Source organism: Vanrija albida (genome assembly GCF_041260175.1).
Source record: "Vanrija albida strain AlHP1 chromosome Unknown contig_5, whole genome shotgun sequence".
In the NCBI taxonomy this organism is placed as follows: Eukaryota; Fungi; Basidiomycota; class Tremellomycetes; order Trichosporonales; family Trichosporonaceae; genus Vanrija; species Vanrija albida.
This window is the reverse complement of record NW_027191424.1, coordinates 2,760,716-2,773,636: the sequence shown is the minus strand read 5'-3', so window position 1 is coordinate 2,773,636 and position 12,921 is coordinate 2,760,716. Positions and strand designations below refer to the sequence as shown.

The window sequence follows — 12,921 nt, the reverse complement described above, 5'->3', positions numbered from 1 at the left end:
GGCTGCCGCGACGGATATAGGCCACTGCGACGCAGCGCATGCCTTATAAGCACAGGCTGGCGGGGGCACATGACGTCCACCCACCCCCAGCAACAACAATGAAGGCGACCCTCCTCGCGCTGCTCACGCTGCTGGCCACGGCCACGGCCACTCCCGTCAAGAAGGCGGCCATCATCAGCAAGCCCACCTCGTTCGACCTCGACGCCATCCCCAAGCAAAAGGTCGTGTCGTACGGCCCGCGCCCGTACTACCTCGTCGAGGACCTCGCCAAGGGCGAGCTCAAGACCAAGCTCCAGAAGTGCGGCGAGAAGAAGGCCAAGCCGTCCAAGTGGGTCATTGGCCACCGCGGCGGCGGCACCCTCCAGCTGCCCGAGCACTCGCTCCAGTCCAACCTCGCCGGCGCGCGCATGGGCGCCGGCGTGCTCGAGTGCGACGTCGCCTTCACGTCCGACCTCAAGCTCGTGTGCCGCCACAGCCACTGCGACCTGCACACTACGACCAACATCCTCACCATCCCCTCGCTCGCGGCCAAGTGCAGCACGCCGTTCAAGCCCGCCAACGGCACCACCCCCGCCAAGGCCAACTGCTGCACGTCGGACATCACGCTCGCCGAGTACAAGACGCTGTGTGCCAAGATGGACTCGTTCAACGCCAGCGCCACCACCCCCGAGGCGTACCAGGCCGGTGTGGCCCCCTGGCGCACGACCCTCTACAACCAGTGCGGCACGCTCCTCACGCTCGCCGAGCACATCCAGCTCACTGAGAAGCTCGGCCTCGAGCACTCGCCCGAGCTTAAGACGCCCTCGGTCAAGATGCCGTTCAACGGCTGGACCCAGGAGAACTACGCCCAGGCCTTCATCGACGAGTACAAGCAGGCCAACGTCCCGGCCAAGCGCGTCTGGTCCCAGTCGTTCCTGTACGACGACATTCTGTACTGGCTCAAGAAGGAGCCCGAGTACGGCCGCACCGCCCTCTTCCTCGACAGCGTGGGCGACACGGACATGAACGCCGCCGTCGCCAACCTGACCCAGTACAAGAAGGACGGTGTCCGCCTCGTCGCCCCGCCCATCAACTACCTCCTCGCCGAGGCCAACGGCACCATCGTCCCCTCGGCGTACGCCAACAAGGCCAACGAGCTCGGCCTCGGCATTGTCACCTGGTCGCTTGAGCGCTCGCCTCCCCCCGAGATTGCCCACAACACGACCGACTACTACTACTCGACCTTCTCCAACTGGATCAGCCGCGACGCCGACATCCTTACCGTGCTCGACGTGCTCGCCCACCAGGTCAAGGTCAAGAAGATCTTCTCCGACTGGGTCGCCACGGCCGCGTACTTTGGCGACTGCTTCGGCCTCAAGGGTTAGTAGGGTATAATGGCTGTGGAAAAGCCCACTAGGGGCAGTAGTAGCATTAATGAATGGACAATGCAACTGGGAATAATGTTATGGGGATGCGGCAGGGCGGAGACGGCCGAGGCGACGCAGGCGTGTGGCTCCGTACGAGGTTCCGCCATGCCACCAGAGGTGCTTTACACATAATGCCGAGCCTAGCCGAGGTCTGAGGGCTCTGAGGGCATATCTCTGTGCGTGTCGCCGTGCGCCGTCTCCGATGACGGGTAGACGAAGACGGGCGAGGGCCGCCAGGCAGGAGACATCCGCCCAGTCGGCCCTCTCCGACGGCTCTCCCCGCCGCTCTTTTCGCCGCACCCAGGCCCAGCCTACATAAACGCTCCCATCGCACCGATGACGACCCACAAGCACGCCATGTCCCCCATCGCAACAGCCCCCACCCCCGCCCCAGCCCAGGCGGCCAAGCCAGCCCCCTCCGACCCCCCCTCGCTCCGCTTCGTCACCGTCTTCCCCTCCGGCGCGGGCGGCGGCAACCCCTGCCCCATCGTCACCGATGCCGCGGGCCTCTCCGACGCCGACATGAAGGCGCTCTCAGCGCGGTACGGGCACGAAGCGTCCTTCATCCTACCCCCAGCCGACCCGGCAAACCTCGCGAGGATACGCTACTTTGTGCCGGCGCACGAGATGGAGATGTGCGGGCACGCGACGCTCGGCTCGGCCTGGCTCCTGCGCCGCGCTGGCGTGTGGACCACCCCCGCCGCGACGGTCGAGACGCTCGCCGGGGTCGTGGAGCTGCGGTTCGACGGCGCGACGGGCCGCATCGACGTCGGGCAGCCGCGCGGCGAGGTCCAGCCCGTGGCTGAGACCAGCGTGCCGCGCATCGCGCGCCTCCTCTCCCTTGGCGAGGGCGACATCCTCACCCTCAACGGGCGGGGCCTGCTCAACGCCAGCACGTCGCGCTTCAAGACGCTCATCCCCCTCCGCTCGGTGGAGACGCTGCACGCCATCGACACGGCGACGCTCAACGCCGACGAGGTGCGCGAGACGTGCGACGAGATCGAGTCGACCGGGCTGTATCCCTTCGCGGTGGGCGCCGACGGCGCGATCCACGCGCGCCAGTTCCCCCGCTCGTCGGGCTACGTCGAGGACGCGGCGACGGGCATCGCCGCCTCGGCTGCGCTGTACGGTGCGCTGCAGTACGGCATTGTGTCTGGCGCGGCGGGCAGCGACGCGCTCACTGTCCACCAGGGCGAGGCGCTCGGCCGGCCCAGCGCGATCCAGGTCACTCTGCGCCGGGCGGGCGCGCCGGACGAGGGGTGCTGGATCAGCGGGAGTGTCGAGGAGATTGAGCTACAGCCTGTGGCGTAGAGTAGAACCAGATAGAGGGTGTCACTTTCCAGATGGCTGCGACACCGCCTGCAAAAACCCAATATGCATACAGACAGCCGTTTATACTATAGTAATCTATCCTACATTTTACGCGTCGCCGGCGTGGAAGGCCTCGATGTTGATGCGCTTGGGGTCGACGCCGCGCGCAACGAGGCCCTCCTGCACCGAGTGCATGAAGCCGGCCGGCCCGCACACGTAGTAGAGCGCGTCCTTGTCGGCGAGGGCGAGCGCCTCGGGGGAAAGCGCGGCGACATCAACGTGGCCCTGGTGCAGGCCTTCGCCCTCGACGGCGTCCACCTGCGAGTAGTAGGCCTGGGCCTGGACCTTGCCGCCGGTGCTGGCGACGAGGTCGTCGACGTGCTTCTTGAAGACGTGCTCGTTGGCGTTGCGCACGCCCTGGATCCACGAGACGTTGGGGCCGTCGGCGCTCTGCGTCACCGTGTTGAGGATGGACAGGTTGGGGGTGATGCCGACGCCGCCCGAGAAGAGGACAATGTTCTTCGGCAGCGTCTCAGGCAGAACAAACGAGCCGACGGGGAACGCGACCTGGATCGTGTCGCCCACCTTGAGGGCGTGGACGCGGCTCGAGACGAGGCCGGCGGGAACGTCGGCGCCGCCGTCCTCACGCTTGATGCTCACGCGGTACTTGTCGGCCTGGGGCGCGTCCGACAGCGTGTAGTGGCGGTTCTGGTAGCACCCAAGCTCGTCGACCCACACGCGGATCGTGACAAACTGGCCGGGCTTGTACTTCTGGAGCGGGAGCTGGCTCTTGTCCTTGGGCACAAACTCGAACGACGAGATGGTGCCCGACTCGTCGTGGCGCGACACGATCTCAAACTCCTTGAAGCCCTGCCAGTGGCCGATGGAGTACAGGTTGGCCTCGGCCTCGATGAAGATCTTGGCCAGCTGCCAGTACGCGTGGTACCACGCCGTCTGGAGCTCGGGGGTGAAGGCGTCGCCGAGGACGGTCTGGAGCGCCTTGATGAGGTTCTCGGCCACTGTGGCGTAGTGCTCGGGCTTGACGCCGAGCGCCGCGTGCTTCTCGGCGATACGGACGACGACAGGCACCAGCGGGGTCAGGTCGTTGATGTTGGCCGCGTAGCCGTACACCGACTGGGCGAGGGCCAGCGGCTGCGCGCCCGTCGTCTGGGCCGAGTGGGAGAAGATGTCGCGCAGCGCCGGGTTGTTGCCAAGCATGGTCTGCGTGCGTCAGCTGAGCTCGACAGCGCCCCATCCCCACAAGCCACCGGGCCCCGGGCCCCGGCCTCCGGCTAGGCTCACCTTGTACATCTGGGTCGTGACCTTGACGCCGTGCTCGGCGAGGACGGGCGCGGTGGCCAGCACGGCGGCCTTGTGCTCCTCGGTGAGGGGCACGACGTCGGCAGGAATGATGGCGGTGGGGTTGGACATCCTGGAGAGTTAGCAGCGCCCATGGACAGCCGGCACTCACTTGGGGACAGAAGCGCTGAAGGGGCGGGCGAGAGGGCGGGCGAGGCGCGAGGTGCGGAGGGTGGTGCGGAGGAGGGACATTGCCGCTGGACTTTATGTAGTGAGGGGATGGGGAGCTCTTCCCTGGCTGGGACGAGCGCCCATCATATATCCACTCTGCCCAGAACGCCGACAGAGAGCAGTGACGACGAGGGTGGGGTGGCTCAGCGAGGCTCCTGCAGCCAGGTGGGTCGGTCGGTCGCAAGGCGTTGTGCCTCGTCCGACGCCACGGCCATCTCGGAGTACCTGGCCAAGTGGGGGGATTTACGCAATCGCCTATTGGGCCCGACGCGCTGCAGCAGCAGCAACGAGCAGCTCGGGACATGCCGGCGGCGGCGGCAACGCGACCGCGACGCGTATCGCGACCTCGCGGACATGAGACTCTCCGAGATCGGGATGTCGGCACCACCTTGGCAGCGAGCAAGCGACATGGGCGGCTGCGTGCCTCGTCGACATGGGCCGCATACAGAACAGGGGCCACGCCCTCGATGCAAACGTTTGCCAGGACAATGCACGGAAGTCGCGGCGAACAATGGAAACTTCGAGGCGCCAGGCCGCCACCCGCGAGCCACCCGCGAAAAAACGCTGGGCTATTGGCCAGGCGTGGCGCCACGGCGTGAGGATGAGAATGCACCGAGGGGGCGCGGCTCCATGACGAGGCAGGAGCTGCACGCGGCGGGCGGCAGCGGCCTGCTGCTTCCCGCCCGCGTTGGGGTGAGCAGTGGGTGGGTGGCTGGGTGGGTAGGTGGGTCGGCCTGGCCGTGTCGCAAGCAAACTCTCGTCAGTTGCGGAACTCTTCCACGCCCCAGAGGCACCGAGGCACCGCTGACGCGCCCTGCTGCCAGACACTCCGCCGACGACGCTCGGCGATCTCCCTGCTCCTGCGTGCTCCGGCCGGCGTTCTGCGCCTTCTGCGATATCGGGGTGCTTATCAATTGCACGGTGGCTGCTGCGGGGGGTTCCGCCGAGGCGCCGGAGATGTCGGACCGGCGCTCGCCGAGGGTCGCGACGACTTTTGGTCGATGACGTCGTGGCGCGTCGTCGAACATCGATGCGATTCACGACACGATCAACAGCACACCTCCCTCCATCCTTCAGAGTCTCACTCACATACGCCAGCATGCGTCCAGTCGGAACTACGAACCTGCATCTAACGCCTACTCTAACTACACGCCTCACCTACTTACTCGCCAGGACCCGCACCATCATCTCGCGGTAGCTCTCCAGCCCTGGCACGTCCAACCCCACCACCTTGGCCTCGTCGTCCCAGATCCGCAGGGCGACCTTCTTCTGACCCAGCGGGTCCGCCTCGAACTGCTCCACCTCGGCGGGGGTGAACGGCCCGCCCTGGCACTGCAGGCTGAGCTTGGACGCGGTGCTCAGCGACGCGAGGTACCCCGCGCGCGTAGCAGTCAGGTACCTCTTCGCGACGACGTGCGCGCCGACCAGGTCCGTCACGGCGGCAGGGAAGCCCAGGCTGGCGAGGTAGGCCGCGCCCAGCTCCTCATGCGCCTTGTTCCCCACGGACGCGCCGTCGACGAGCATCACCTCGCCCGAGCGCACGAACTGCCCGATGTCGTGCAGGAGGGCCGCGACGACTGTCGGCTCGTCAGCGCCAGCCGCCTGGGCAGCGTGCGCGGCCTGCAAAGCGTGCTGCAGCTGGCTGATCCGCTCGCCGATGTAGTCTGCCTCGCCCTGCGCCTCCATCAGCCGCATGACCCCGTCGACCTTGTCCGCGGCCAGCTTGGCGTCGATCAGCGCCGTCCCGCCCGTCATCGGCGAGCCGTACGCGTACGTCAGCGCCCCCTCGGTGTAGTCGACGCCAGGGACGCGCTCATCGCTCGGAGGCCACGCGGCGCGCCGGTGCGCGTAGTACGCGTCGTGCTTGTCGCCCTCTGAGATGCCGTTGTACGTCGCGTAGATGGCTGCGCGGGCGCGCGGCGAGCTGTTCGGCCCGGAACGGTGCGCGAGGTAGCTCCCGAAGACGAGGAGCGCGCCGGCCGGGAGCGGGACCGGCGTCCAGGTCGCGTTCTTCTCCCACTCTGGGTCGATACACTGCGAGTTAGCTGTGGCGGCACCCACCCTCCACCCACCCTGTTGGCGGCGAGCGGGATCGTCTCCCTGTGGCTGCCGACCACGACCTCGAGGCACCCGTTGGCCAGGTCCATCGCGTCGACGGCCATGAGGAAGGTCGTGTGCTTGACTGCCCCAGCGTGGTTGTACGCCCTGTGCGTCAGTGAGGCCTCGCCACGTGACCCACGAAGCGTCGATATGCGCGTCGAAGCCGCCGCTGCCCCCAGGCTCCTTGTAGTTGATCTTCTCCTTGAACAGCACGGCGGGCTCCCCCATCAGCTCGGAGAGGATGCCTGTGAGCCGCTGCCCGCGGAACAGGCCGCCAAACCCGGCGTGGTAGTTGGCGTAGTCTGGCGTCAGCGCGCCCCGGCCGGCGACCCACTCTCAGTTCGGCAGAGGCCGACGCTCCCGTCGGCGCGTACCTCGGTGTACGGCATGTGCTGCCCCCTGCGCGAGGGCCAGGTCTGCACCTCGCCCGCCCAGGCCTGCAGGTCTGCGACCTCGGGCTGGGAGAGCACGTCGGTGAGGATGAGGAAGCCGTCCGAGGCGAACGAGGCGGCCTGGGCCGGGGTGAGGGGGTAAGGCGTGTCGAAGGACATGGCGAGGGCGGTGTGGGTGTAGGTTGTGGCGGCCATGGCTGGGGCAGGCTCGCGTTTTATAGCTCGCGCGGCGGCTGGGCAAGTCGAGGTGGTGAGAGGGGAGTAGGCTCGGAGGTGGGAGGGGAGTGGGGCACGTCGGAGGGGGAAGAGGAGCGTGGACTCGTCTCTACTCGCACTTCCAACTCCAAGACAGCAGCAGTCGTCGATCGGGAACGCTTTTGGGCATCGTGCAGAGAGAATAAGGCAGAGTTGAGCGATTGGCCAAATACCTCGCAGAGAATAAGGCAGAGTTGCGCGTTTGGCCAAATAATCTCGCCGAGAATAAGGCAGAGCTGGCCGTTTGGCCAAATACCTGGCCCGTGATTTGGCCATTCCGCAAGTAGACTCGGTCAGTTGGCAACGCGACCGAGTTGTGTGTGCACGTGTGAGACGTTGAGGTGGTGCATCGCTCGCCGCAGCGACGCTGGCCGCTGCATGCTGCCCCCGCCTTGGGCCGCAGCGCTCGCTCGGTGTCGCTCGGCGCTCACGTTCGTCGCTGCCCCGCCCCGCCGTGCGGCCGTAACAGCGGCACGCGCTTGTGCTCATGTGGCCTGGGCCGGGCTAGATTGGGTGGGGAGTCGCCGGGCTAGATTGGGGAGTCACCTGGTAGTGAGACCAGGGACGCGCAGCGGCCAACGCCAAAGATATGCAAGAATCGCTGATTCTGCCTTATTCCTCTGGTCCTGATTTCCAAGATACGCGACTTGCCCACCCGGCGCGGAGGCGCGCGCGGGCCAAACGGCGGGCCAAGAGGTCGGGAATAGCATCGGCATGTAGCCCCGATTCCATATTGGTCGCGGGTGGAGACCGATTGACCGACGGAGCACGGGGTCTGCACACTCCGCTGCCTACCGAGGTGAGGTATGCATAGCTGGGGAACGCAGCGCAGCGCTAGGGGGCAAGTCCGCGCGCAGCGATAAGAACGTGCGTGCGTTTCTTGTTGCGTGCAGGGAGTGCAGTTGGTGCAGAATACAGAGAAAAAGTAGACGCCAAAGTAGACGCCGGCAGTGTCGCACCACGGCGGCAGAGTGGCATCTAGGCCGCCGCGAGTGGTGGCGAGCTACAGTAGCCCCAGGCGAGCGTAGCCCCAGACCAGTAGCAGGGGGTAGCATCCCGAGGCGAGGTATAAAGCGTGCCGCAGTCTCCCAGAACAGCCCCCAGCACCCTCCCTCCCCCGCCATGAGCCAGCCCCAGCCCTCGCCCGAGCTTGACAAGCTCGACAAGCTCGACAAGCTCGACCCGACCCTCGACAGCCCCGGCGAGCTCGCGCACGCGCCGCTCGCCGAGCTCGAGGGCGGCCAGCGCCACACGTTCAACCGCGCGACCAAGCTCAGCGCCATCTTCACCGTCATCTTTAGTGGCATCGCGCTCACGTCGGACGGGTACAATGCCGCCGTGGTCGGCAACCTCAACCTGCTGTTCAAGGAGCGTGAGTGCCCCCGCCCGCTGCGTCCCCCGCCCCCCGCTCACCCTCGCCCCCAGTCTACCCGCCGACCGTGTTCAGCCCGACGATCAAGACGCGCATCTCCAACGCCTTCTTCATCGGCGAGATTGTCGGCATGCTCGGCTTCGGCATGATCATCGACCGCATCGGGCGCAAGTTTGGCGTCGTGCTCACCACGACGCTGCTCATCCTCGGCATCATCATCTCGGCCGCCGCGCACGGGACCACCGACCTCGGCCTGTTCTGGATGCTCATCGTCGGGCGCGGCCTCGCCGGCGTCGGCGCGGGCGGCGAGTACCCCGTCTGCGGGACGAGCTCTATCGAGGCGGCGGACGAGACGGCCCATGTGCGCAAGCACCGCGGCTTCCTCATCGCGGCTGTGGGCGACTTCGCCATCGACTTTGGCTTCGTCCTCGCCGGCATCGTCGTGCTTATCGTCCTCACGGCCTACGGGTACGGCGTGCACAGCACCGGCACGCACGGCTTCGCGGAGACCTGGCGCATCTGCCTCGCTCTAGGCTTGGTGCCTCCTCTTGCCGTGTTCTACTTTCGCTTGCGCATGGTGAACTCGACGGCGTACAGGAACCACGCGATGAAGGGCACGACGATCAGCTGGAAGGTCCTCGGCCTCGCGTTCCGCCGCTACTGGCGCCGGATTGTCGGCACCTGCGCCTGTTGGTTCCTGTACGACTTCTGCTCGTACCCCTTCGGCCTGTTCAGCAGCACGATCGTGTCGCAGCTCAACCCGAACAACACAATCATCCAGAACATCGGGTGGGGCACGCTCATCAACACGTTCCTCCTCCCCGGCTGCCTCATCGGCGGCGTGCTCCTCGACCGTATTGGCCGGCGGCACACCCAGGCGGCCGGCTTCTTCGCGCAGGGCGTCATCGGCTTCATCCTCGGCGGCGCGCTGGCCAAGATCCAGGGCCACGTCGGCGCCTTCATCGTCGTGTACGGCATCTTCCTCGCCGCGGCTGAGGCCGGCCCGGGCGTCGCGACGATTTTGATCTCGGGCGAGGTCTACCCCACCCCTCTGCGCGGCCACATGCTCGGCTTCTCGGCCGCGTGGGGCAAGGCAGGCGCCGCGATTGGTACGCAGGTGTTCACGCCGATTCAGAACGCGTTCGAGGACGAGTTTAGGGGCCAGCAGGCCGTGTTCCTCATCGGCTCGGCCGTCTCCATCCTCGGAGGTATCGTCACCTACCTCTGCATCCCCAACATGGATGACCAGCTCGAGAACGAGGACATGGCGTGGCGCGCGTACCTCGAGGAGAACGGCGTCGACACGACCGGCATGGGCGAGCCGATCGAGGCGAGTGCCGGTGCCGCTGTTCGTTCCAAGCTGCAGTAGAGTGGTGGTTTAGTGCGGTAGTGGTTTAGTAAGGTTCTAGATGGTCCAGGGACGTTTCTGGATGCTGCTGGCATTGTGCGTTACCTTGCATCCCTTCCGGTCCGCTTTTAGTGCTATGGATATACTACGACTTAGAAGACCTTCTCGACCATGTTGATGTTCTCCTCCTTCTCGAGGCGGTCACGGAAGAGCTTGGCGGTGGGCTCGTCGTAAGGAGCGTGGACACCGGGCTTGTTGAGAGCACCCTCGAGGATGAGCTGGACGGCAAGACCGCAGGGGACACCGACAAGCTTGGCCATGGCCGAGGGGCCGCCAGTGCGCGAGCCGTACTCCTCGAGCGAGGCGACAATCGTCTCCTCCTTGCCGTCGGCGCGGACAACCTCGAACGTGTGCTGGAGGAGCACAAGGTCGACCTCTCCGGGCTGGAACTGGCACTTGGCCTCGAGCAGGTTGGAGAGGGTGCGGAGGAGGGTCTCCTTGCCGACAACCTTCTCGTCCGAGAGGAGGCCGAGCGAAGCAAACTTCTGGAGGATGATCTTCTCCTGGCCCTTGGGGATCGAGGGGAGGGCGAGGATCTTGGCCGAGACAGCCGCAGAGTCGGCCTCAACGCCAAGGAGCTTGGCGGTGAGCTCGAGCCAGGTGAGGGGAGCGGCGTTGGCGGCAACAAGGGGGTTGGGGGTGTCCTCGAGGAGGCCGAGGTCAGTCCAGGCCGAGACGACCTCGCAGAAGCCGCCGTAGCGCATGGTGCCGCGGATGAGGTTCTCGACCTCGGGGATGTTGTAGAACTCGCGGAACACGGACGAGTCGCGGTTGGGGTAGGCGACAAGGTTGTACGCGGGCGTGAAGTAGTAGGGTTTGGCAAACTCCATCAGCTCACGGCCACCCTTGACGTCGGCGGGCTTGCCGTCCTTGAGGAAGCGACCGTTGTTCTTGAGGGCGAGGAGCACACCGACGGGCGACCACGAGAACTTGTAGCCGAGGGCGTTGTCCGAGGCAGCGGGCTCGGTAAGGCCACCGCAGTACGAGTAGAACGACTTGACCTTGCCGCCGGCCTTGTGGACGTCGTCAATGATCTTGACGGCGTAGAGGTGGTCAACTCCGGGGTCAAGACCAATCTCGTTGAAGCAGGTGAGGCCAGCGTCCTTGAACTGCTGGTCGAGCTCGCGCATCTGGGGGTTGATGTACGAGGTGGTGACGACGTGGGCCTTCTCGGCGAGGGCAGCCTCCATGACGGCACGGTGGTGGGTGTAGGGAACGAGCGAGACAACAACGTCGTGGCCCTTGACGGCGGCGCGGAGAGCCTCGGCGCTCGAGACGTCGACCGAGATGGGGGTGGCGTTCTCAAGGCCCGAGGCGAGGCCCTGGGCAGTGGCGAGGGTACGGCAGCCGATGGTGAGGTTGTGGCCGCGGGCGGTGATGTACTGGGCCGCGGGCTCGGCGACGAGACCCGAGCCGAGGAGGAGAACCTTCTTGCCCGACTGCTGGGTGGTCGACTCTCCGGGGCGGACACCGCCAAAGACGGGGAGGATGTTCTTGCCAGTCTCGACCATGACCTTGCCGAACTCGGGGAGGACGAACGAGGCGGTGTGGATCTCCGAGTTGTAGTACTTGGTGTCGGGGACGGTGCGGAGGGCCTTGGTCAGGTCACGGGTAGGCTCCTTGGAGCAGACGAGGAAACCAATCGAGCCCGAGGGGTAGGTGGGGATGGTGGTGTAGGCGTACTCGGCAACGGGGAAGATCTTCTTGGTGGTAAGACGGAGGTCGTTGATGAGGGGGAGGTGGAGCCAGAGGCACTCGCCCTGGGTCGACATGTGGCCACCGGCCTTGAGGGCGCGCTCAAGGAGGGTGAAATAGGGGGCCTCGAAGAGGGCGGCGGCGGGGCCGACGGGGTCCGACGAGTCGGTGATGATGACGTCGTACTCGTTCTCGTGCTGGGGGAGGAACTTGAAGCCGTCGCCAATGAAGACCTCGACACGGGGGTCGTTGTAGCACTTGGAGAGCTCGGGGAGGTAGAGCTTGGACACGCGGATGACGGCCTCGTCAATGTCGCAGAGCGTGACCTTCTTGACCGACTTGTGCTTGAGCGCCTCACGGATGACACCACCGTCACCACCGCCAATGACGAGGATCTGCTCGGGGTTGGGGTGCGAGTTGATGGGGAGGTGGGTGATCATCTCCTGGTACCTGCGGACGTCAGCCAATCGGCCGATAGGCGATAACCGTAGGCGACGGCTACTCACGAGAACTCGTCACGCTCCGAAACCTGGACGGCGCCGTCGAGGACGAGGACGTTGCCGTAGGTCTCCGACTCGAAGACGAGGACATCCTGGCGGGGTTAGCTCGGCGTCCGCCCGATAAGCCATGGGCACAGGGAAGGCAGCGTGGAGGTTCGGGACTATCCCGATGCTCTGTGCTCCGCCACAACTCACCTGGTAGAGCGACTTCTCGTGGTGGAGAATCTTCTTGACCCTGGTGAGGTTAGCACGCGTCGGTTTGTCGACCTCACTTGAGGGTCATGGCCTGGCCTGGACATTGTTAGCAGGGATCCTCGACGTCAGAGGGTGGATCTCACCAGGCCACTGCGAAGAAATCTCGCGGAACCAGCCGTCTGCAAAGTCAGTTTGCGCGTTCGGCAGCGTCAGTAGGCTACACACCGACGATGGAGGGGTGAGTGAGCGGAGCAGCCGACATTTTGACGATTTTCTGAAGAGATGGAGGAAGAGGAAGGGGGTTGAGATGCCCGTTTGCTGTTAAAACTCGACGACGACCTGCCTCCACTGAAATTCCAAAGAGCAGTCGGCGACGGAGATTTGATCCCGTCGCCCGTCGGCGCTGGCCTGCAACGACTCACTCTACGGCCAAAGCCGCGACGGCTTCGGGAGCCATGACGTCACTTTACACGTCATTAACTTTGGCCTGATACTCGCCAAACGGTGCCTATCCCGGCCAAATGACCTCATCGAGCCTGGTGCGGAGCTGCATTCTTGACTGTAGGATGAACTATTCAGGCGTCTTTTCCACCTTCCACGCATTGTCCATCACCTCCGACGCACTGTTCAGCATCGCCAACGCGGTATTTGGTATCGAGCAGCAGCACCGAGCACTAGGGACTGTGTCGGTGTCGGCGAATGTGGCTCCAGCGCTGTCTGTGGCGGCGTACGTCGGCCGGCTGGCCCCGTCTCGACC

General features: G+C 65.5%; 6 protein-coding genes across 6 annotated transcripts; 3 read left to right on the top strand and 3 right to left on the bottom strand.

Moving 5' to 3' along the window:
- Window positions 1-98: 98 nt before the first annotated feature.
- Window positions 99-1,364, top strand: Q8F55_007234 (uncharacterized protein; the record flags this gene model as incomplete). Its single annotated transcript, XM_069355672.1, has 1 exon — window positions 99-1,364. The coding sequence occupies one exon, from the start codon at window positions 99-101 to the stop codon at window positions 1,362-1,364; it is 1,266 nt and encodes a 421-aa protein (XP_069207743.1).
- Window positions 1,365-1,742: 378 nt separating this feature from the next.
- Window positions 1,743-2,717, top strand: Q8F55_007233 (uncharacterized protein; the record flags this gene model as incomplete). Its single annotated transcript, XM_069355671.1, has 1 exon — window positions 1,743-2,717. The coding sequence occupies one exon, from the start codon at window positions 1,743-1,745 to the stop codon at window positions 2,715-2,717; it is 975 nt and encodes a 324-aa protein (XP_069207742.1).
- A 108-nt stretch (window positions 2,718-2,825) lies between these two features.
- Q8F55_007232 (uncharacterized protein) lies at window positions 2,826-4,268 on the bottom strand (the record flags this gene model as incomplete). Its single annotated transcript, XM_069355670.1, has 3 exons — window positions 2,826-3,938; window positions 4,020-4,149; window positions 4,189-4,268. 3 exons carry the CDS (start codon window positions 4,266-4,268, stop codon window positions 2,826-2,828), a joined length of 1,323 nt encoding a protein of 440 aa, XP_069207741.1.
- A 1,137-nt stretch (window positions 4,269-5,405) lies between these two features.
- On the bottom strand, window positions 5,406-6,934 carry Q8F55_007231 (uncharacterized protein; the record flags this gene model as incomplete). Its single annotated transcript, XM_069355669.1, has 4 exons — window positions 5,406-6,281; window positions 6,320-6,452; window positions 6,487-6,649; window positions 6,682-6,934. 4 exons carry the CDS (start codon window positions 6,932-6,934, stop codon window positions 5,406-5,408), a joined length of 1,425 nt encoding a protein of 474 aa, XP_069207740.1.
- Window positions 6,935-8,116: 1,182 nt separating this feature from the next.
- Window positions 8,117-9,735, top strand: Q8F55_007230 (uncharacterized protein; the record flags this gene model as incomplete). Its single annotated transcript, XM_069355668.1, has 2 exons — window positions 8,117-8,366; window positions 8,420-9,735. The coding sequence occupies 2 exons, from the start codon at window positions 8,117-8,119 to the stop codon at window positions 9,733-9,735; spliced, it is 1,566 nt and encodes a 521-aa protein (XP_069207739.1).
- A 131-nt stretch (window positions 9,736-9,866) lies between these two features.
- On the bottom strand, window positions 9,867-12,426 carry LYS9 (saccharopine dehydrogenase (NADP+, L-glutamate-forming); the record flags this gene model as incomplete). Its single annotated transcript, XM_069355667.1, has 5 exons — window positions 9,867-11,919; window positions 11,976-12,061; window positions 12,165-12,204; window positions 12,289-12,343; window positions 12,390-12,426. The coding sequence occupies 5 exons, from the start codon at window positions 12,424-12,426 to the stop codon at window positions 9,867-9,869; spliced, it is 2,271 nt and encodes a 756-aa protein (XP_069207738.1).
- Between the last annotated feature and the right edge of the window lie 495 nt (window positions 12,427-12,921).